Source organism: Cottoperca gobio, chromosome 7, assembly GCF_900634415.1.
Source record: "Cottoperca gobio chromosome 7, fCotGob3.1, whole genome shotgun sequence".
Taxonomy (NCBI): Eukaryota; Metazoa; Chordata; class Actinopteri; order Perciformes; family Bovichtidae; genus Cottoperca; species Cottoperca gobio.
Window position 1 is genome coordinate 5,860,825 of NC_041361.1, and position 20,596 is coordinate 5,881,420.

A 20,596-nucleotide genomic window follows, 5' to 3' on the forward strand; every position below is an offset into this window, starting at 1 on the left:
GAACAGAACGACCTGAGATATTACCTGTCAGACATCTCTACAGAGGCCTTTACCTTGTTTACAGCCAACACTGGCTATTATTTACAGGGAGCCAAACTTTATTCAAGTGGTTATTACAGTTCATTTAGACATATGTGTGTGTAATTAACCACATGCTTAGACCGCTTTTTGAACCATATACACAAATTGTAATTGTGCAGAACACGCATTTTGTTAAAGCAAAAGTTAAATTCAGCAGCAGGAAATGAAATGAAGATAACATGATTGAAAAGCTCTGTGGCACTGACTTCAAAACACTTTTGTCACCTGCATTGTGGGATACATATCAAAAGAAGTACTTTCAGGTATCTCTTTACCTCTTTTGGGTTGAAGGTGAGGGTGTTTCCATCTCTTGGCAAAGCATGAGTGGAGAGAAGGAGAAGATTAATGGTATAATAGCTCTGACCACATGGTTTAGTTATTTAAACTGGCAGCATCAGCTCAAATTGTTTCATAGCTTTCTGCAATGATACATTTAGGAGCGTGTCTGGACAGGTTACAAGATGCTAGAGGAGGGAATTCATTGCAACTCCCTCTGAACTGTTCAGCCAAGAGACAGGAGCTTGGAAGCTATGACACCATCAGTAAAGTACACGCAGACTGTTTACGTGTTTGTGCACCTTTCCTTTGATAATTGGTTGCCTGATATACAATTTGGAAAGATCATATTAGGCTGTGTTTCCAGTTTGGTTTGATTCCAGGAAATGGTTTCATAACCGAGGAATGAAGCCTCACCAGTAGGACTGTTGTGTATAATAAAGCTGCCGTTTTGTCAAACCCATAAGAAACAATCAAATCGAGAAGATGCCAGCTCTGTAAAGGCAGGAAAGGGCTGTCAGGCGAAGAATCTGGCTGGCTGGTTGAGTGTCATGACGTGGCTGTAGATCAGTGATATTTCCTAAGCGTCTCTGAGTCTTACGGGGTTGTAGTGAGTTTGGTGTTTTTGTTCAAAACATCCCATGTCAGGACGCCCGAGACGTCGGAGGATTACTGTAAGCTTAGCTCAGGTGACGTCTTCTAGAGGAGGGAGGGGGGCAGGTATGAGGGCCCTCCATAGCCCTGTTCCAAACCACTCCAAAAACAAGGAAAAGTATCATATGGGGTTCTCAGATCATTTGAAGATACAACACTACACACCATCAAAGGCCGCTTTTAACACACTCACTGAAAGTTCTCATTACCCGTTTCTTAGATGCATGACTGTTCCATGATTACATATATCAAAAGCTTTCAAAAGCAGGTTAAGCGGGCTGGTATGTTCACTGAAATCATTGTATATGGCTCCTGATCCAGCCTTTGTTCTTACCTTAATGCCGCTGACAATACCTTGAAGCTATTTGACCACTGTGTTTACCTGCAAAAATCAGATAGATCATGGGAAGTCAGATAGACAGCCCCGTGTGAGGGCAAACAGTTGTGGATCTCTCTTGTGGGGAGTGGATATTGTCTGCTATCTCTGGCTTCCATCGCAGAGTCTCAAACAGTATGTTAAGAGAGTGCATGAATGAGCTCTGTGCCCATGCAGTATCTCTGGAATCACATAAAGACAACCTTGTGCTCTGCAATTTACTGTGCAGCGCTCAGGTGCTTGTGCATGTCTCAACCAGAGGAAAAACAAAAGTATGACTGACATAATCATGTGTCAGAAGATTTATGGTCAGAGAGAGCGAAGGGGAGAGAAAAAAGTGGAGTGCACATTTTCTCGCTCCTCCTCCTTCAAATTATTGTCTTTAGTGCTGTCCACTTGTTTGAGTGAAACGTTGGAAGCTGTTGAAACAGAATAGTACATGTGCATACACACACACACACACACACACACACACACACACACACACACACACACACACACACACACACACACACAGAGCCTTCTGTTAATGAAGGCTCTGTATAATGTATGATTTAACAACTCTTTTACTGTGAAATTATGAGTCATTTCCTTCTTCCTTGGTGGTATATTTTCAGTCGTCTTTGGACAAGTAAACACAAGAGGCTATCTCTGTTTCATGGGTAACTTTAATTCTGTGAGTAGAGAACAACACAGGTAAGACTGTACAAAGAAATCCAATCACTTTGTGAACTGCAATTGATTTTAAGTTCAGGATATAAATTGGAAAGAAATTCTGAATTTTAGAACTGGTTTCGACAAAACGTCTGTTTGTCAGTCATATTTTAATTCCAGCTGTAAATCTGATCACCGGTGCAGTCAAGGCCGATCTAATGATAAAACCTAAAGCAGGATGGATCTTGCTGTTAAAAGACTCATTGTTGGCTTTGACGTTAATTGCTGGCTGGAGCACACTGCCGGGCCGCCCTGATGTAACGGGTCATGGGAGCAGATAGGGAAGCTGTGGCAGGCCTCCAGTAATAACACAGGGAGTGAGCCAGACTACTAACCATAAATCTGCTGCTCCCACCAATTTCCAACTACTGCAGGTGTGTGTGTGTGTGTGTGTGTGTGTGTGTGTGTGTGTGTGTGTGTGTGTGTGTGTGTGTGTGTGTGTGTGTGTGTGTCTGTGTGTGTGTGTGTGTCTGTGTGTGTGTGTCTGTGTATGTATGTGTGTGTGTGTGTTCTTATAAACAAAACTACAAAGGGTAACGCAACCCCACTTCACAGCAACATGGATATTACACCCCTGAACATCTTGGCATGGGCCCGGTCCTGTTTATGGAGAAACACAGCTAAGAGTATAATTAGCATTTCAGTGATCCTGAAGGGTGTCTGACTTAGGCTGCGTTATCAAAGAAGGTGGTATTTTGTGCTTGTGACTCAATGGGGATGAGGTGACTGTGGCCTCTGTGTGGTGGTGTTGTTGCACCTGACTGGAAAACACTGCAGGTGGATTACCTGGAACAGTAGCTAAACTACATTGTTTGTTTGGGGGAGGGTGGAAAAAAAGACATGTTATGCTGTAAATAATAGCATCAAAGGTTTGATGGTGTAAATCCTCATGATTAATCCAAATTAGTGGAACCAAAGGGCACTTTGTAATCTTAGAGCCCCACATTCAAAGCATCCACACTAACCTGGGGTTTCCGCTGTTGTCATTCAAATGTTAGATTACTGCAAGTGAAAGTAAAGAAGTGACACATTTGAAGGACTCTGAAATATAAGTGTTTTGTTAATGACATAATGTGATGCACGTTTTACACACAAAACCCTAGTTTAGGTTTAACCAGAGCTTTTGGAGCAGCTGCCTTTTCGTATGTGAGAGTCTTTTGTATCAATATTATGAAAGCCGAAAGCTTTTGTGAGACGGAGACAAGCCTCTGTCATTATCCCCTTCATGCCCTTTTCTCTTTATTCTGAGCAGATTAACACCGCCAATGACACATGATACGGATAATCTACTGTAAATTAAACCTGAGATCTCGTGTGTCTCGGCTTTTTTTCTATGAGGAGGAGAAAAATAAATGAAGGTTTTACAAGGAAAATGCTCATGTGGGAATGTTCCCAAAAACAAAAACAGCACGGGTGAAAACTTTATAGGCCACATTTGTCAATCCCAGGAGATTATTGGGAGCAGGTTTTCCGTCAACACCTCGGGCCCATCTCCCCACTCCACTTCCAGGCCGATGAGAGTGGAATCTGTAACGACTGTGGGCTTTAGCATCGTTAACATTTTCCTGACACGTCGGCCGGCCTCTCTTGGAGACTGCCCTGCATTTTCTCTGCTGCACTGGAGTTGTTGTAGCAACTAGTGGCCCAGGAGTGAATGAAGCAGATGTGCGAGTCATCTATCACCTGACAGCTCCCACTCCCCCGACTGAGCAAGTCATCTCTGTGACAGTCTGCCCAACCAGTATCATCAATTACTCTGGTACCCTACCATTAGAGCACAAACACTTTTCTCCTTTGACACATTCAACTGCTTCCCAGTCTGCAAGATGGGCCCTCAATTAAGCCTGAATAACTTTCCCCTCTCAAAGGACGTCTCTCTTTCTGCGACCCAGCATTGCACACGTTGTACTTGTAGAATAAGCATGTTTGAGAACTGTGGATCCATGGTGACAATATGATATTTAAGAATATTTATCCCTATATTATGACTGTTGATCGTCTGATGATGATGCGATCCCCAATGTAGCTACCATTAATAAAGATTTACATTTATGTTCATTTGACAGTGTAAGTAATGGCTCTAACGGTTAATTGATTCCTATACAAAAGCAATTAAGGTCATTAAAGTTCAACAGCTCGACTGCGACGCTGGTTTATGGCAAGAATATGTTATGGTCGATATTCCTTTTCTTTAATATTCAATCATTTTATACACTACGTCATTTAAACAAAAATAATTGTTGCCATTTAGAGCACAGAACTGTTTTCAATTGTACTAAACTAAACATTCTCCATAAGTCTTTTTCTTCATGGCATGATATTCCCATGTTTTTTGAGACTTGTATGAGGAAGCAATAATGGAAAGCATGTCTTGTTAGTGTTATTCTGTTCCTGTATTCCATCAGTAGTAGTCATGAAATGCAATAAACACAGACATTTGAACACAGACACAAATAAACAGTTTCTATCACTTACAATATACAACTATGGCAGTGACAGCAGGGGCCAACTTACATATATCAGCTTTTTTTCACAGGGATTTAAAAACAGGTGCCAGAGTCAGAACTTGACATTGAATATGCAAAAGATATAAATAAGACATTCATATAAAAATAGGCTTTTACAAAATATACTCTATGAACCAATATTTACCAAAAGTGGAAAATGTGCCTGTGTTTTTGTTCAGTGAATAAGTTTTGTTAAGCTAAATCAGCTAGAAGTAAGCAATGCCATTGAAGACAGTCAGTAGAGCGTACAGCCTTCGACCTCAACAAGTGGGATTCTCTAGACTAGCAGCAAACAGAGGGAAGACAAACTCATGAGAGGGTCAGAAGGTCAACGTGAGTAGCCTACAGCAACAACATTATTCTAGGCTGATTCAAATCCAGTGTGTTAACAAGTGTGTGGACAAGTTTGGATTGCTTTAATAAACTAAATCCCAACATTTAGTTATTTTTGATCCATAATGGACCAAATCAGTAGTGTTTTCTTTAATAGAATAAATTAATATTAATTATTTTCATTCTCTAAATACAGTATGTTAAATATTCCAAATGGCTGTGTCATTTCTTCTGCGCACAGAGTGAGAACTACAGCAGCGTGTCCTGCCCAGCAATCACATCCACCATATTTCATTTGCATTGGCAAAGTCCATTTCCTAAAAGTCCATATAGCTTAAAAGTCTTGACATTTTGCTTCACTGGCTTACACTGTGGGCATCGGCCCCACACGCCAGGGTACAGTTTTTTTTTCCCTTAACGGTGTTAAGTCACACTTTTTCGACATTTCACTCCAACGAAAATAAAAGTCCAAGAAGAGGGGTGAAGAGCTTTGTGTGCAAAAGAATCATGACGCCCCATCTTCAGCTTACTGTATACACAGTACAGTAAGTCCTCATTATGTATGAAAAGACTGAAATAGCAGTCTTCTTGTTAAGTTTAACAGTTCCAGTTTGTCCATGAAAACACAAAGACATGAACCTACACGCTCACATACGTCATCACACACACGCACACACTATCCAATAAATATTCTCATTTGCATGTGTACACCTCTGTCCTCTCGCTGCAGGTGTTGCATTTGACGTAACAGCACCACAGGAACTTGCAGTTGCACTGCCAGACGCGGGAGTACTGGTGTGTGTTGTATCCCCGGCCGCAGCACATCAAGTCACAGCCGCTGATGTGCTGCATCATGGTCTTATTACACACCCTGCCCTGTGTCCCCAAGCTCCCCGACACGAGGTCCGCCTCACAGTAGTTAGGCGACCTGTCTATGTACACCAGGTCTGTATCCATGGGCTTCCGGTAAGAGTAAGGCTTCTTGATCTTGAGGAATTTAGGGCGCTTGTTGCGGCTGGCTTTGATTGGCTCCACGTGCACGGCATGAGCATACTTCTCCTTGAGAATGTAGCCGAGCTCGCGGAACTTGGGAAGTGTAGTCCAGCAGGTTTTGGTGGTGCAGGAGCCCGAGACACCATGACACTTGCATTCCAGTCGCATGCTCTTCTCCAGGACCTAGACACACAAAAACAACTCAGTAACATAGTAACGACCAGACACTGTAAAAACACTCCAGTGAAGAGAGATAAATACACTCTGATGATAGCTTAATAACAGCCGTACAAGACTATTAAAACCAATTACCATGCAGTTTACGAATAATGATTTTGATCTGCTAAATGATTGATTCCATATTTGAGATTTTTCAGAATGTATCTGGTTAAATTACAATTCATGCAACGTCTACATGTTCTGTATTTCAAACTAGTCTCAATTCACATTTCAACTCTTGCACTTCAAGGCAAATGACAAACGTGCAATTTAATAACAATGTGACTGACACATATACCACGGTTGGGGATTAAATACAGCCCCACCACATAGCTGTGTGATACCATATACACAGAAGCCAAAATAATGTATCAGATTTCAGGCTCTGTGTGTCTAGTTACCACACACAACACACAAATGTCAAGAGTGACTGTACAAGGCGCCGAGTGACTAGGATTACTGCTAAAGCCTGAACTGATGACAATGAGAAGAGCCATTGACTGAAACTGGAATTTTCTTTAGCAACAAGGTCAATTGCAATTTCCTTTCGCTAAAATGCCAGGACTTTGGTATGCGATATGGTCTCCTAAAGCCATTGACGAGATATTTATGCCTCCGAGTTCTTGGCAAATAAACTATAACAATAAAACCCAAATACGGACGTGTGAACCAGAACCAAAAAAACTACTTTCCCCTGAGCAAACCACTTCATGGCTTCAACGCGTTAATCCATCAGTTGTTCTGTGACCAACACTTGTGACAGCCTTTGTCTGGATGTCTTCGACCAGGGAGCTGTGAACGGCGCTCCTGCTCAGTGTCACTGCTTTTGATTAGCATAAATAAAGGAGGAGGGGGTGACTATCAAAACAGAGAGGCCATTTATCAGCAGAAAGAAGAGAAACAAAGTAGCAAAGTTTGAATCCGTAAGTAAAGTCTTTTTTTTTCTTCCTGGGAGACAATTTAGCTGTCCAGATAAGCCAATTTGAATTCATGGTCCCGAAACGAAGAATAAAATGATCTACTGGGTACAATTGTGTGCTAGGAGGCTTTTCAGCCAGTGTGGGGATGGACGTGTTAGTTGTGTGAATCAGGCTATTTGGCACAGTGAGACAGAGAGAGAGAGAGGATATGAGTTAACTTGGGCAAAGGGGCTCTTTTATTCTTCACTAACTCCAACCTCACTTTAGCTGTTTGGCACATTATTCCACTCAATCTCTAACCTCTAGACTTACTGGAGTCTCTTTGTCACTCCGCAGTGCTCTGCAGCCATGCATGCAGAAAAGCCATCAAATGTTCAGGTCAACACATCATGAAAAACCTCCTTTTCTCATCATATTTATTGTTCCTTTTTTCTTTGTAAAAACTTGTTAAACATGACCAATTGCTTGCTAGATTAAAATGGATTTAGACTTGATGAAGATCCAATTTGGACCTTATGCCTAAAGACCGAATGAAAACGGTGGATTAGAGTTGATATGCAGGTGCATATCACTACACTCGTCGATACAGCTACGCAGACACATACTACTCACTGATGATCGAGCCTAGTAACCAAACAGTAAACACCCCTGTGGTGCAGCTGATGATATTAGAGAAATCGTGGGTGGGGATTGTCATAAAGGTAACTGTATACTGTTCCAATAGTGCAAATCCCATGGGAAGTGGGGGGGGGGGGCAAATGCCTTTTTGTACAGTGTCGATCTGTTTTCAGTGCAGAGATCTGAGTTGTAATCAAACCCTGCCACTTAGACGGCTCTTCCCTTAAAAGCAACCTTTTATTCCACGGCTTGCTCAGTCTTGGCCCCGCTGTCCAGATCTTTGTCAAGGTTCACCCACACCACATCGTGGCAGAGGCTTTTAACAGTTAGCCTCAGACTATTTAACCACCATCACATTTAGTCTTCACATTGGGAGATGGGAAGACGTCTTTTCGCAACACATATGTATGATCTCTGAAGCCACTGAGCTGAATAAAGAGACTATTCCTAATCACTTACCTTGCGTCCCACCTCGTTGTTATGGAGGTTCATGAGTGTCCTTGCATTCTGTTTGACCTCCCGGGCGTCGATAAATACTTTGGAGAAGCCCAGGCCGTAGCTGATGTCCGCCGAGCAGCCTCCCCACTTCCATCCTTGGTGTTTACTGTAGAAACCCTGCTTCTCCTTATCACAGCTACAGTCACTCAGGTTACCCTGTGTACAGGCGGCTGTAATGGCATGGGCCACCCCTGCAGCAATGATGGCGTAGGTGAACGCAGCCTCTTTACTGCCTAGCAGAGCAGAAAAAGAGGGGGATGAATAAAATGTTGCAGGTATACATTGAGAATTTTTTGAATCAAGAATGTCATGGTGTTTCTCCCCCAGTTTAAGGGGAATGCAATAAGTATGTAACAGGAAAAGGAGATTAATTATTAACAGTTTGTTGGCTTACATCAGAGTCTTTCTGACATCATTCAAGGGCTGCAGTGTTTTGAAACCTGACCTGGAAACTGTCCTGCCCATGAACCAAAATGGCCACTGGTAGTATAGTAAACAAAGCAGGATGAATAAGAGGGTTGTCGGCAAGTAAGAGCTATTGATCCGCTCAGAAACTGTTCTATTCTGTGTAAACTCATAAGGCACTGACATCAGAATCTTTATCCTGCCGTTATCTCGACCAAGTCAAGCTAACAAATCATTTACACGCACACGGAAATATCGACAAATAACTAAAGGTTAATCTGACAGGACTCATATAGACAGATCCTGAGGCAAAGTTCTGCAGCCAAATAATAAGCCGAGAAAGAAACACTACAAAGGAACGGAGCCTAATATAATGCAAACAAAGCAATAAGTTGTTCCTTCTAATACAATGTGAAAACAGCCCGCAGTGTAATATTCATATCCACGATGGACAAGTTGTTGTTTTCATTCTCAGATCTGTGATTTACTATCATATAACACCCATCATATCTACGCGGTGTAAATAAACTCCTCTTGTCTCTAATGACAAACATCTTAGATGTGTGCCTTTGCCATTGGGAAAAAAAAAAAAATCTCTTATTGAGGCATCAATTATGTGGACGTTTTTATAGACTTGACTCCGAGCCAAAAAAGAAGGTGTGTCTGTCAGTTCTGACTGCACCGTTGTTAATTTTTCCCCTGCACTTCTGAGTGCATGAGTTCACCGCAAGAGATGGTATGAATTCTTTCTAGCCTTGTAATGAAAGGTGGAAGATATTAAAAAAAAGAGAGTGGACGAAAACACCTGTTTAAGTTGAACTCGAAGTGCCAGTTCACTGTTCTTCTGCCATGTTTGTTTCTCTTTCATGTCTGCAGAGTCATGCGCCTCTTTATATGGACCTCATCTCATACAGCTTAGTGTGACTACAAAGTTCAAGACCAAACACAGTCGAGGCCTAAAATGGCTCAAAGCTGATGCACCTTGCATTACCCGTAAGGATTATGTCACTTCACGGGTCATTCACTCCTTCGCTTTAAAAACAATTGTGAGCTCCGCAGCTCCACTCAGCCTGGGCATCAACAATGGCATTCATTTACAACTATTGGCCTTCTACGCTAGTCTGATCAGTGAAACCAATCTATTTGGTATGGCTGTCCAAGCCGTAGACTTAAACTCCTGTCTTGGAAAGACAAACCAAGACTCTTGACGAACTAAAACCACTCATTCATAAAGGAACAGATTGTCAAACACCACTGTTTTCATTTCAACAGCATGAAGAGATAATCCTTTCTTTCCAACAGCAGCAGGCAAGATGGCCTCAAACAGCTGGTCCAAGCTACTGACCATTGTGTGAAAGGGTATTTAGGTTATTTGGTTTATATCAATAGTTCGTGCCAGAACTAAAATATATCAAAATTCTAATAAGGTTTTAATTTAAATGGTTTTAACAAAGCATTCTCTCTTATCAAACGATGTACACTGACTGTAGCCAAAAAGGAACCATAAACCAAAATATCATTATATTCCATTAAACCTTGTCAGGTCTTCCTGTTATTGATATCCTCCATATCTAAGAGTCTTTCATCTTTAGTTCATAGTAGCTAACAAACAAGCCACACAACTCCAGCCACAATTACAGCATCCCCTGTTCTCGCACTCTTTGGAGGAGACTTTTATCCAAAAAGTAGGAACGTTGATTTGAACTCATTTGTCTCTCTAATTTCGTACTTTTAGCTTTTGCTTTCCTCTTGGCTTTGCCCCACTGTAACTTATACCCGTGGTAAGATCTACGTCCTTACAGTGAGAGCCACAGCACCCATCACTAGACAGGATAAAGACCAGTGAAAAAGTGTCTCCAGAGACTCTGCCGGGCTGAAAAGAAAGGCTGCCAACAGTAACAAGAGCTTTGTTACAGTGCTGGCTTCAGATACCTTTTATAGGAAAGCCCTACTCAATGAAAGGTTTAGAGCTAAACTAGGCCTGATGTAAATGACACTGACTGGGATGCTCCTTGTACTATGAATGCAATAATGCAGGGCAGATGATCATTTATGTGCAGAAAAAGTTTGTGCAGATTTTGATCTTTGATTTTGGAGATCAAGAGCACCAGCTATTTGATTATGTTTTGTAAAACATTATGTAAAAGGCTGCATTGTCAAGGTCCAGGTCATAATTTAACTCCTTGATAAATCTTTGGCATTATTTTGTGAGGGAAATATTAACCTTTTCTTTGAGGGGAAATCACAAAAGAACCAGAGATAAAGACTGTGCGCATTTTACGCACGCACAAATACGCATAATATTATTATTTGTTGGAATAAATGTCAAACTGTAAACAAACGTTAACAGACAGCAACATACCCACTTTCAACTCTTTTCCGAAGACTGTCCTCTCTCCAAGCGCAGAGCAGTTCCAGCGCCCGTTTTTGAACTGAAACTGACACTCGTTGATGCCCATTTGGGCTCCCTCTCCGATGACGATAATGGCATCGGGGCGACTCTGGCAGATAATCCGTTGTCTGGGGGCCAAACCGGGGATCTTGTTACAGATTATGCTCGCACCTAGAGCCACCACCGACGAGAAGCCACTGTGAATAGTAGATGGATATGACTTAGAAAAAGTAGCCATCAACCATTTATTTTTCAATTTTAATATTTTTGGTTGTTAGTTGAGGGATTTTCTTTCACTCTAAAGCGTTAACATAACCTTTTAAAATTACATTCCACTGTTTGGGTTTACTAAATAGCTAATGGTCATAATTCAAACATTTAACACATCCGTGTGGAGCTGTTTTACTGGGATAATTGCATTTTAACAGTAGAAATTGTCACCAAATAATGTGTTCCACTTTAGAAGGGATTCTATAACATGACCGGGCTCATGTGTGCCACTAGACTAAATCTGTAAATTAAAAAATACATTAAATATGTAGATACTTTTAATAATTATACCACAATGAGTTATACCAGTCTTTAAATGTGCTATGAAGGATATTACATTAATTACATTAATTGTAATAATAATAATAAACCGGGAGTTGCCACGAGTCCGAGATAAATTTACGCTCTTTCCTTAATGTTTGATTTATCATTTGTAAAATCACTTGCCTGCTTTTGAGCGAACATGACATACAATATGTATTAAAAAAAAGGACCAACAACTGATACATGTCTCAATGTTATTTGTCAGTTAATAAAGTGAAGAACCTACAAAGTAATGAGAAGCCAAATAACCGCTGCTCACCCAATTTTCAAATAAACAATTCCCAGACAAAGTAAAACTCTTAAAATCCAGCGTCTTGTTCTCCGACTCATTGCGGCCCCGCTCTCAGTTTCATGCAACGATCTGTGGAGCTGATGAATAACTCGGTTCGCTTATTCTCCGATCGATCACAGCCCAGGTAACTCCAGAGGAACACCAAAATGACGAAAAGCATCCAAAAAATAGTACACGCTCGGTAAAAACTTTTTACAAATTGCCGGTCAGGGTATCATCCAAACTGCCTTTACGTGGCCCGCTTTCGCTGGGCCCTCTTGTCATTGCGAGGATGTCACAGGTAACTCTTGGGGTGAGCAAGTGCGATTATCTCTTTCCTCTTTCTCACAGTTCCTCTGCTACCCGCAGGTCTTGGCTATATATCTGGCTCATCTATCTGGGGCGTGTTCACAGGAGACATGGGGCCCTGCTGAAGAATCCCGCCAGGGCTGAATCTCGACACACACACACACACACACACACGCACGCACGCACACACACGCACACACACACACACACGCACACACACACACACACACACACACACACACACGCACGCACGCACACACACACACACACACACACGCACACACACACACACGCACACACACACGCACACAAACACACACACACGCACACACACACACACACACACACACACACACACACACACACACACACACTGCTCTGAATTCACCTTGACTGATTAGGATGGCTTTTTATTTAGTTATTAAAAGGGTCAGGGCTCAACGTAAGGTTACAATATTTTTATTTACGCTTATTACGCATTTTACAATAACTTTTCGACACTGGCCAAAAAGAAGCACCACATAAAGCAATAGAGCTTATTTTATATTATATATATTTTTTAAACATTTATTTTTCAAGTAGATGAATTATTAGGCCTACCTCAGAGTCTCCACTCAGGTACCATGTGATTAAATCATATATGTGTGATATTTAATATATGCGTTCATTTACTTTAGTTGTGTTTTCATAATTAAAAGTAGAATTCATCCACTTGTTTTATAAAGCATCTGCTGCGCGCTACCTGTAGTGCGTCTCTGTCCTGGACGTTTCTCTGGATCATCTACCTTTTATAATGGTGACATCTGGTGGCGCAGGGAAGACCTCGCAGGCTGAAAGATAAACAAACCAACCCCCTTGTCCCTGTTTCCTTTCCGTAGTTTGCCCAAACTGTGAAGCGTTGTCTCTTTGACGGACAGTAGGGAGACAGCTAGTGAAGGGGTGCACAATTATGATATGATATGAGTATGGATCTTCATCAGCCGCACTTGATCAGTGACTGCCTTATCCATACTTTTACATTCCTGACTGAGGGAGATTTAACCAGTGCCTCCAGTGTGTGTAAGGTAAGGAGTGTCCAACTTGCGGAAGTAGCTAATGTGCGATATAAGAGCGAACCTATTATTTATTTATATAAGTGTCTGACCTGTTTTATTACAATTATATATGTTTAGGATTGGAACGAAGCTGCAGAGACTCCTTGGTTATGGAGGTGAGCATTGTCTGTACTTTCACGCCTGTAAATAACATTTTAAATCAAAAATATTTCTAAATATCCAATCCTGTGGTCCCCTCAGGAGGATGTGTCTGCAGCGCTGGAGTTTCTGTAGCCTTGCTGTCTTGGGGAGTGAACAGGTTAATAACTCATGGAAGAAATACTTCCTGCGACGTTGCCACTTAGAGATGAAGATGACTAAAGGCAGGTCAGGAGGTTACACCTGTAAAAGCCTCAGAGGACACACAGGTATGCCGTCTCTCTTTGTGAGATCTCCTTTGCATGACTTCATCAAGTCTAATGTTTACATGTGACATGCTGTCCATCAGGCATGGTGGTAGGGCTCGTGTACCTGCAGGGGAATCCAGCTCAGCGTCCGGACATCTGGAACAGCCGTGCCACTGTGTGCAGCGCCTCGACTGATGGTACAGTCCGAGCATGGGACATCCAAAATGTCAGTGCCACCACCTTCAGCATGTCATCCTACATTCTCAGTATAATCATGTTAAAAGTATTCATACCAAGGCTTGTTTGGAGGTATAGAGTTTGATTGAAGATTAATATTATTATTATTTCTGTATGTAAGTTTTCCATCTGCCCTCAATAGACTGTATGACTTCCAGACAGTATTTACAGACAAGGCCTCAGAAAACATAGTGAACTCAACATTAAGTGTCACATGCTGTGAGTCCTTATCTGCCAATATCGAATGCATTTCATAAGTGAAATGTGCTGCAGCCATGTGCCACTGCGAGCCATGTGTATGTGGGTTTCATATCACCTAAACACTACTGAATATGATTTCCTCCGATAGTTCCCCCTTCTTGGTTAAACGTCCCAAGCCACTGGAATACATCACCTCACCAAGGCATTAGACTTATGTTGCACCTTTCTTCACTCAGGGGGAACTCCTGTGGTGCAGTCCTGTGCAGAGTCCTTTGACAGCGATCGTGAGTGATGAACAGCATAACGTTGTGATCACAGCAGACTCCACAGGCGTCATCAAGACCTGGCAGAGTCAGAGCGGCCAGGAGGTGGCCTCCTTCTCTACTGCATCTCCACACTGTACATTACTACAGTACAACATCAACAGCAATTGGTTTCTGACTGTAAGTAACGTCAGAACGTTTGGATTTGTAAATCTGGAAATAATATCGTATTTTATTTCTAGTAAGTCATTATATTGTCTTCCAGGTTGGAACCAGTCAGGGATCTGTGTGTACCTTAGCTGATTCAGCTTTGACTAAAAGGTCCAGCGTAATGGTGTGTGACACCTTTAAAGTCAACACTCTCCTCGTTTCACGTGACAAGAAATGGATCACTGCTGGAACCAAGGACAATGATGATTTAAGTCCAAAGGTATTCCTTGTAGTCTTTGACAAGCCTGGCTTTTATGTGCGTGTTTCCTGCTCTGGTTTGTTCTCATGTGTTGTCTATTACCCAATTACCTCAGTCCAAATGACCACATTTTGTAGATTGCTGTTGTTTGGTTTGTTGGCAGGTGATTTACACTGAGAGTTTGACATCACCGTCTGAGGACGAAGATCCTCTGTGCCAGTCTGTTCCAGTCACTGGGTGCCAGGCTGCTGTTTTCATCCCCACCCAGTCTGCCAGGCTGGCCATTATCCATCACAGCGAGCACCCAAACAACAAAGCCCTCACTGTCTTCGATGTCAGCATTAAAAAGACTAAGTACAAGTCAGAGATCCAGGGTGAGGACTGAGATATGTGCAGATTGACATTGATATGCTTTAAATGTGGGACTGAATCTTGAATTAGCCATTAGAATAAGTGCAGTTATTCTAGGACAGTTCCCTATTAACTGCAGGTATTGTTAAACTGCTGGTGTAGGTTGCTTATTCCTGTGGATGACAACGATTTCAAAACCTTTCTAACACAGCTACAGTGGGAATTAATGTTAGAAAAATGTCATTCTGGGAAATGCAGGTAAATACAAATTGAAATTGTTAAACAGAATTCAAGTGAAAGCAGGCACCCCAAAAAATGTACATGGCAACTCAATATCTCATAATTAATCCTGAAATCTACAGCTACGGGTTTTAAAGGTGGATTTTTCCTAAGTGTTGTTGTTTTGTGCTGGTGTCATTTTGAGTGTTGTCTTCTCATTATAGTCCAGCAGGTGGAGTCCTTCCCCCTGACACTGAACACCAGCGCCTCACAAATCCTTCTCGAGGCCGCTGACAGCGACTGCTTAGTGTTGGCAGCTGGTCGGGAGCTCTGGGTCTACTCTCTGAAAGGAGCCCTGCTCGCTAGCTTTAAAGAACACACCATGCCTATCTCTTCTATAAGCGTGGTAGGTTTCTTTTTCTCATTTAAAGAAATATTCCTCCAGCTGTTGAAATCCTTTGTTTTATACGGTATAATATACCATGTGTGTGTGAAAAGAGTACAAGTACAAGTGTCTTCACAATTACAGAATAGCTTTCGTGTGGTGACAGCATCTCAGGATCTTTCCTTACGAGTGTTGACATGGAGACATGACAGAGACCATGGATTGACCCTGGAGAGCCAATACCACTTACTGGGAGGCTCTCACACAATGTCCAGGTACTGTATGCTATATGCCGTATCAACAACAGCCAATTTACTAGTAATGCAAGAGCCTAATTTCCTAATTGTGTTTCTTAATGCTCTGTTTTCTAGAGGGTTCACTCATGTCGCCTGTGACTATTCCAGCATCGTGGCCTCAGCAGAAGGGAAAGACGGGAAAGACGTCCTAAAAGCGTATTCTTTCACCTCCTGAGTGTCGCTGCCCCACAAAAAGGTGGCGACAAGCAGTTTGCACAACCCACTGGAAGGAGTAACATTTGCTTTTATTATGAAGTGTTCATCATATATACAGACATGAGGATGTTCTTTGGTCATTTCTATGTTTAGAGCAATCAGAATGTGACACTTATTACAGATGAGAAACACTATGTTATGGGAAAGGCATTGATACAGTTAAGAAATAAAAACTCTGTAAAGTTACAATGATAATGTTTTGTCACTACGCTTTTGGAGCTGAGTTATGTCACTGTTGAATATGATCGGGTCTTAAGGCATAAAGTTTGCAAAATATGTTACATATTAAATCATTTTGTCACAAGGCACAAAAGCATCCTATTCTCTTTCATGCCTCGACATGGAGGTACAGGCATTGCAGCACGTAGACATGGCTGGTAGTACCTATGATAAAGTGAAGCTTGGCAGCTCTTCCCCTTCCATGGCCGTACATCTCATGTCCTCAAGCACACACCGGAGGGCTGCGGTCATGGACTCGTACACTTTGCTTCCATCCTCAGAGTTATTTTCTATCTGTTCAGAGGCAGAACAAAACTCTCAAGTTGTTGAAAAAAGGTCTAAATTAGAGTTAAATTGTTCAAACTAATCCCAAATAATAAGGTGTATTGATGTTCTTACCCTAGTGAAAGCCTTGATTGTACGATTCAGGAAAGCATTTTCTAACTCTTCTGGTATCACCTGCAGGTGAGCCATACGATCTAGTATGCACGTTAACGTTTGTTTAGAGGCCTGGGAAGAGAGCAAAAAAGAAAAAGTTAAATCTGGGAGCTTCATAGTCCAGAGATTTCATTGTAGCATTGCTGTTGTTTCCAACGTGAAACAGCACTGACCTGGTCAAGTGTGTTGAGGACAGTTTGAGCATCAGTGTCGCTGGGCTTAAGGGCTTTGGCTACCTGGATGGAGATGACTGGCTCTTTAAGCTGCTCCAGCCATGCCCACATGAGCCCTGTGAGGACGAAAGGATCCCGCTCCATATACAGCCTCTCCCAGCCACCGCCTTGGTTCAGTTCTGCCTGCACACATTTGGACAATCGCGTTAGACCCTGTCTGCATGTATGTGACTGAGGCAACCTATTCAGACACGCTCTGTTATAGTAGCTATATATAGAATTTGTATGTTAATATAGCATATTTTAAATTATTCTAGACACTTCTAGCCTTTGTTGTGGAAATGAAATCCTGAACAGCTAGTCTCTTACATAACTGACATGTTAGCATAACTTCAGTCTTTGTGATGGACACATTCAAGCATTTACAGAACTTCTGATGCATTCCTATATGCATGCCCTCCCCTACAAACACCACCACCTCACTGGTACGGGTCAGTTACCTGCCAGGCCAAGACTCTGCTCTTGTGCTCTTCTTCCCCATCAAGAAAAAAGTCCACTGCCAGGGCCTGTGCTACGAGCAGCCTCCTGGCGTCCAGAGACAACTCTGTCTGCAGGGTGATGAAGGGCACCTCTGACTTCTCTGATTGTTCCTCATCGCTATCTCGAGGCACCATCCCGTTCCTTACTAACCCTTGCCTCTGCTCTGCCTTCCATCTGATCAACATGCTAGTGTTTTTGGTAGACTCATGATTTCCCACAGACTCACTACGTTGGATGTATTTCTCCTTCACTTTCTTCAGCAGAATGGATCCATCTTTTTGTTTTTCTACATTCTTGATTTGCCAGAGTGAGCCCGCTGAGCTGTATAAAATGCCAGACGTGTTGCTATTGCAACCTTGAAGCTGGTTTGCACGGAGAGTGGCGTCTCCAGGGGAAATAGACAGTTCAGCATTGCTCTGCGACATGGGGCCCAGAGGTTGTGTGAGGAGGTTGGCCTGTGAGCCCAGTCGTCTCAAGTCGGACTCACTGTAGCTCAGACTTTTGCGATGGTAGAAGATGGGTGGCTCGTGGAAATGTCTGGGTAATGTGGGCGTGCCTGGTAAGCGGGGTTCCTTTGCAAACCACTCGGGGCCCATTTTCTCAATGAGGCTGAGAGTCATCTCTATGTCATGAATATCAGGAGCTTCCAGAATGTCTTCCTCGATCACCTGTCGATTCTCTGCAATGTCCAGCAGCAGCCTAGACACCAGCTGGACAATCTTTGGCAGGTGACTCAGCTCCTTCCTCTCATAGCCATGCAATATGTGTCTCTGGCGGTTCAGGTACTGGGACAGAGTGACTTGGTTGAATTTAGGCTCAGCACAGGAAAACACACTCCTCAAAGGGGCAAGGAACTGGACAAAGTCTCTGACGCACCGCAGCTGACCTCGGGTCTGGATGGAATCGGGGCGTTTAGCGCGCACATATAAAATAGCCTGGTTAGCATTCATCCTGGTAGTGTAGGCCAAGAAACATGCTAACAGCACACCTGCAGGGAAGAAAGGGAAATTAAATCCTTCATTGTATATCAGATGAAAGATCAGAGTGTCTGTCCTGAACACTTCCTACAACATTCCTTACTGATCTACCTGTTCTGCCAAGACCAGCGTGGCAGTGGACCGCTATCTTTCCCTCCTGCTGTGCGAAGGCCATGACCTTCACTATGTCCAGCAAAGTGGTGAGGTTGGCCACTCCATAGTCACTCCATCCAAAATTGTAGAAATAAACTGAAATGGTAAGAGGATTTCAGTTAAATCTGAGCAACAATACAGATATATCAGGAGTGTTTGTATAAAGCCCTTACTGTTGTTTTCCATGAAGACCTCTGGGCGGTATGAGAAGCCGCTCTCTGGCTCCAGAGGGTTTCCGCAGTTGGCATGTTCACCAGGTATCTGTAGGTTGATCACTGATTTAATACCATTCCTTGACACAGACACACACACACACACACACAAACAGAGACACAAACAATTAATTATTCTCATCTTCTCAGGTGCTGTGTGTAGTCAGGAAGCTGCTGAAAGACATTGAAACAAAGTTGTGTATACCTTTTGAATTGATCGATGATGTTATACTTCTCAATGATTTCTGTCGAGGGTCTGGACATAGCGAGGAGATGATCAGACACCCTAAAGCAATAGAACAAAGTTAACGTGGTATATAGATACTGAAATAGATTGTGTTTTTGTTGTACTATCATAACTACTAAATTAGAACAAGCGTGTGTACCAGGATGAGTAGAGGCCTTTTATGGCCTGCTGGTTATCACTCCAGTAACTTGGGTTGTCATACTTGCAGGCTTGACCTCCACAGCCGACTGTGCATTGCAGATGTCCAGGAATGACATAACGTATAGCTTCTCCGACTATTGTGTACCTCGCCCTGGGGGCTCTGACTGGAGTTATTATATGGGGAAAGAAGAGAACACAAATCTAAAAGTGTAAGTAATATAAATTACATGTTTATTGTATTTAATTTGCTCTCAAAATATATCTGGAAGCTATTAAATGAGTGGTTTTTATCATCAGAGTAAAATGCTATTAAAATCCTATGAGATATTTTCCTATCCTTGAAAGATAGTGCAGCACAAAGACTCCACCAAATGTAGATTGTTCTGTGACACCTACATGATTAAGATCAGCAGTGGTGAGTACTCAATTACAGTAAGGGTGTCTAATCCTTCTTTGGCATCGTAAGTCTGTCATGAGCGCACAATAAAAATAGCCACTAACACATTTGAGATGCATTCTTATGTTGTCATTCTTTAGTCCTTGACAGATACATTATATAGATGAGCAACTATCATTCATACTTACTGTATTCCATCAGAGCTCCACCTCTTGTCTTCGCATAAATGGCCATACAAACAGTCACACAGACTCACATCCACAGTCATAGCAGAGCCTGGAAATGCACATATCTTGTTAAACTATATTGTACAATTTATCATATGCATTGTGTGAACAATCTGCCCTGTAGAGCGTTACCGTAAGGCTGAAATACAGTACTATAATCAGTTTCCTAACAGTCTGGAAAAGGCATCTCGTGAATTCTCTATTGTATTATTTTTACACTGTAAAAGCCTCAGTCATCAATATGTGTTCATACATGATGAGACAAGCTACCACTTAAAAATACACATTTATCTCAAAGATCAACATCATAAATCATATTCAGTCAAGTGTAACACGGACATAATCTTTTTTTAAAGGATTGCAAACTGCTATTCTCAGCTGGTGGTTTTACATCAGCAGCTCATCACAGCACAACAGTCATTATCACGCTTCAAGTCCAATGTGCAAAATAATCAATAAGGTTAGAAGTAAAGACCAATCTTGCAATAAATACAACAAAATAGAATAAAGTACATACAAGACAAAAGCAACAACCGTGATTTACCTGTAGTAAGTGAGACGAGACGCTTGTAACCACCATCTGCGATCATAAATGGTTCACAGCTGCAGTTGCCAACACTTCTGATCTCCACAGTTCTGACGTTGTCTTTTCCTCTCCGGCTCTGTGGAAAGTCAATCCCCTGGCCTCACTTGA

At 42.2% G+C, this 20,596-nt stretch overlaps 3 protein-coding genes across 3 annotated transcripts; 1 reads left to right on the forward strand and 2 right to left on the reverse strand.

Annotated features, from left to right (window-relative positions):
- Positions 1-4,449: 4,449 nt before the first annotated feature.
- On the reverse strand, positions 4,450-12,178 carry LOC115010884 (protein Wnt-7a-like). The gene is made up of 4 exons (XM_029435766.1): positions 11,840-12,178; positions 10,957-11,183; positions 8,151-8,422; positions 4,450-6,117 (listed from the first exon to the last, which is right to left on the reverse strand). The coding sequence occupies exons 1-4, from the start codon at positions 11,908-11,910 to the stop codon at positions 5,635-5,637; spliced, it is 1,053 nt and encodes a 350-aa protein (XP_029291626.1). The 5' UTR covers positions 11,911-12,178; the 3' UTR covers positions 4,450-5,634.
- Positions 12,179-12,992: 814 nt separating this feature from the next.
- fbxw12 (F-box and WD repeat domain containing 12) lies at positions 12,993-16,486 on the forward strand. Its single transcript, XM_029436032.1, has 10 exons — positions 12,993-13,224; positions 13,333-13,370; positions 13,456-13,622; positions 13,703-13,827; positions 14,276-14,482; positions 14,568-14,732; positions 14,875-15,085; positions 15,506-15,687; positions 15,811-15,941; positions 16,038-16,486. The coding sequence occupies exons 1-10, from the start codon at positions 13,120-13,122 to the stop codon at positions 16,135-16,137; spliced, it is 1,431 nt and encodes a 476-aa protein (XP_029291892.1). The 5' UTR covers positions 12,993-13,119; the 3' UTR covers positions 16,138-16,486.
- Positions 16,487-16,562: 76 nt separating this feature from the next.
- On the reverse strand, positions 16,563-20,089 carry ptpdc1b (protein tyrosine phosphatase domain containing 1b). The gene is made up of 9 exons (XM_029435909.1): positions 20,074-20,089; positions 19,277-19,442; positions 19,096-19,176; positions 18,852-18,970; positions 18,637-18,774; positions 17,509-18,536; positions 17,009-17,191; positions 16,797-16,907; positions 16,563-16,691 (listed from the first exon to the last, which is right to left on the reverse strand). The coding sequence occupies exons 1-9, from the start codon at positions 20,087-20,089 to the stop codon at positions 16,563-16,565; spliced, it is 1,971 nt and encodes a 656-aa protein (XP_029291769.1).
- Positions 20,090-20,596: the final 507 nt, after the last annotated feature.

What these genes read in the sequence shown, in the direction of transcription:
- LOC115010884 (XM_029435766.1), bottom strand. Translation starts at nt 11,910, where the DNA reads ATGAGTCGGAGAACAAGACGCTGGATTTTAAGAGTTTTACTTTGTCTG. An exon ending in ATTGTTTATTTGAAAATTGG is followed by an intron (nt 11,184 to 11,839) that starts GTGAGCAGCGGT and finishes TACTATTCACAG; the next exon opens with TGGCTTCTCGTCGGTGGTGG. An exon ending in ACAACGAGGTGGGACGCAAG is followed by an intron (nt 6,118 to 8,150) that starts GTAAGTGATTAG and finishes TTGTGTGTCTAG; the next exon opens with GTCCTGGAGAAGAGCATGCG.
- fbxw12 (XM_029436032.1), top strand. Translation starts at nt 13,120, where the DNA reads ATGAGTATGGATCTTCATCAGCCGCACTTGATCAGTGACTGCCTTATC. An exon ending in GTGCCTCCAGTGTGTGTAAG is followed by an intron (nt 13,225 to 13,332) that starts GTAAGGAGTGTC and finishes ATATATGTTTAG; the next exon opens with GATTGGAACGAAGCTGCAGA. An exon ending in AAGCCTCAGAGGACACACAG is followed by an intron (nt 13,623 to 13,702) that starts GTATGCCGTCTC and finishes GCTGTCCATCAG; the next exon opens with GCATGGTGGTAGGGCTCGTG.
- ptpdc1b (XM_029435909.1), bottom strand. An exon ending in GCAGAGTCTTGGCCTGGCAG is followed by an intron (nt 17,192 to 17,508) that starts GTAACTGACCCG and finishes AAATGTGTGCAG; the next exon opens with GCAGAACTGAACCAAGGCGG. An exon ending in CAATCAAGGCTTTCACTAGG is followed by an intron (nt 16,692 to 16,796) that starts GTAAGAACATCA and finishes GCCTCTGAACAG; the next exon opens with ATAGAAAATAACTCTGAGGA.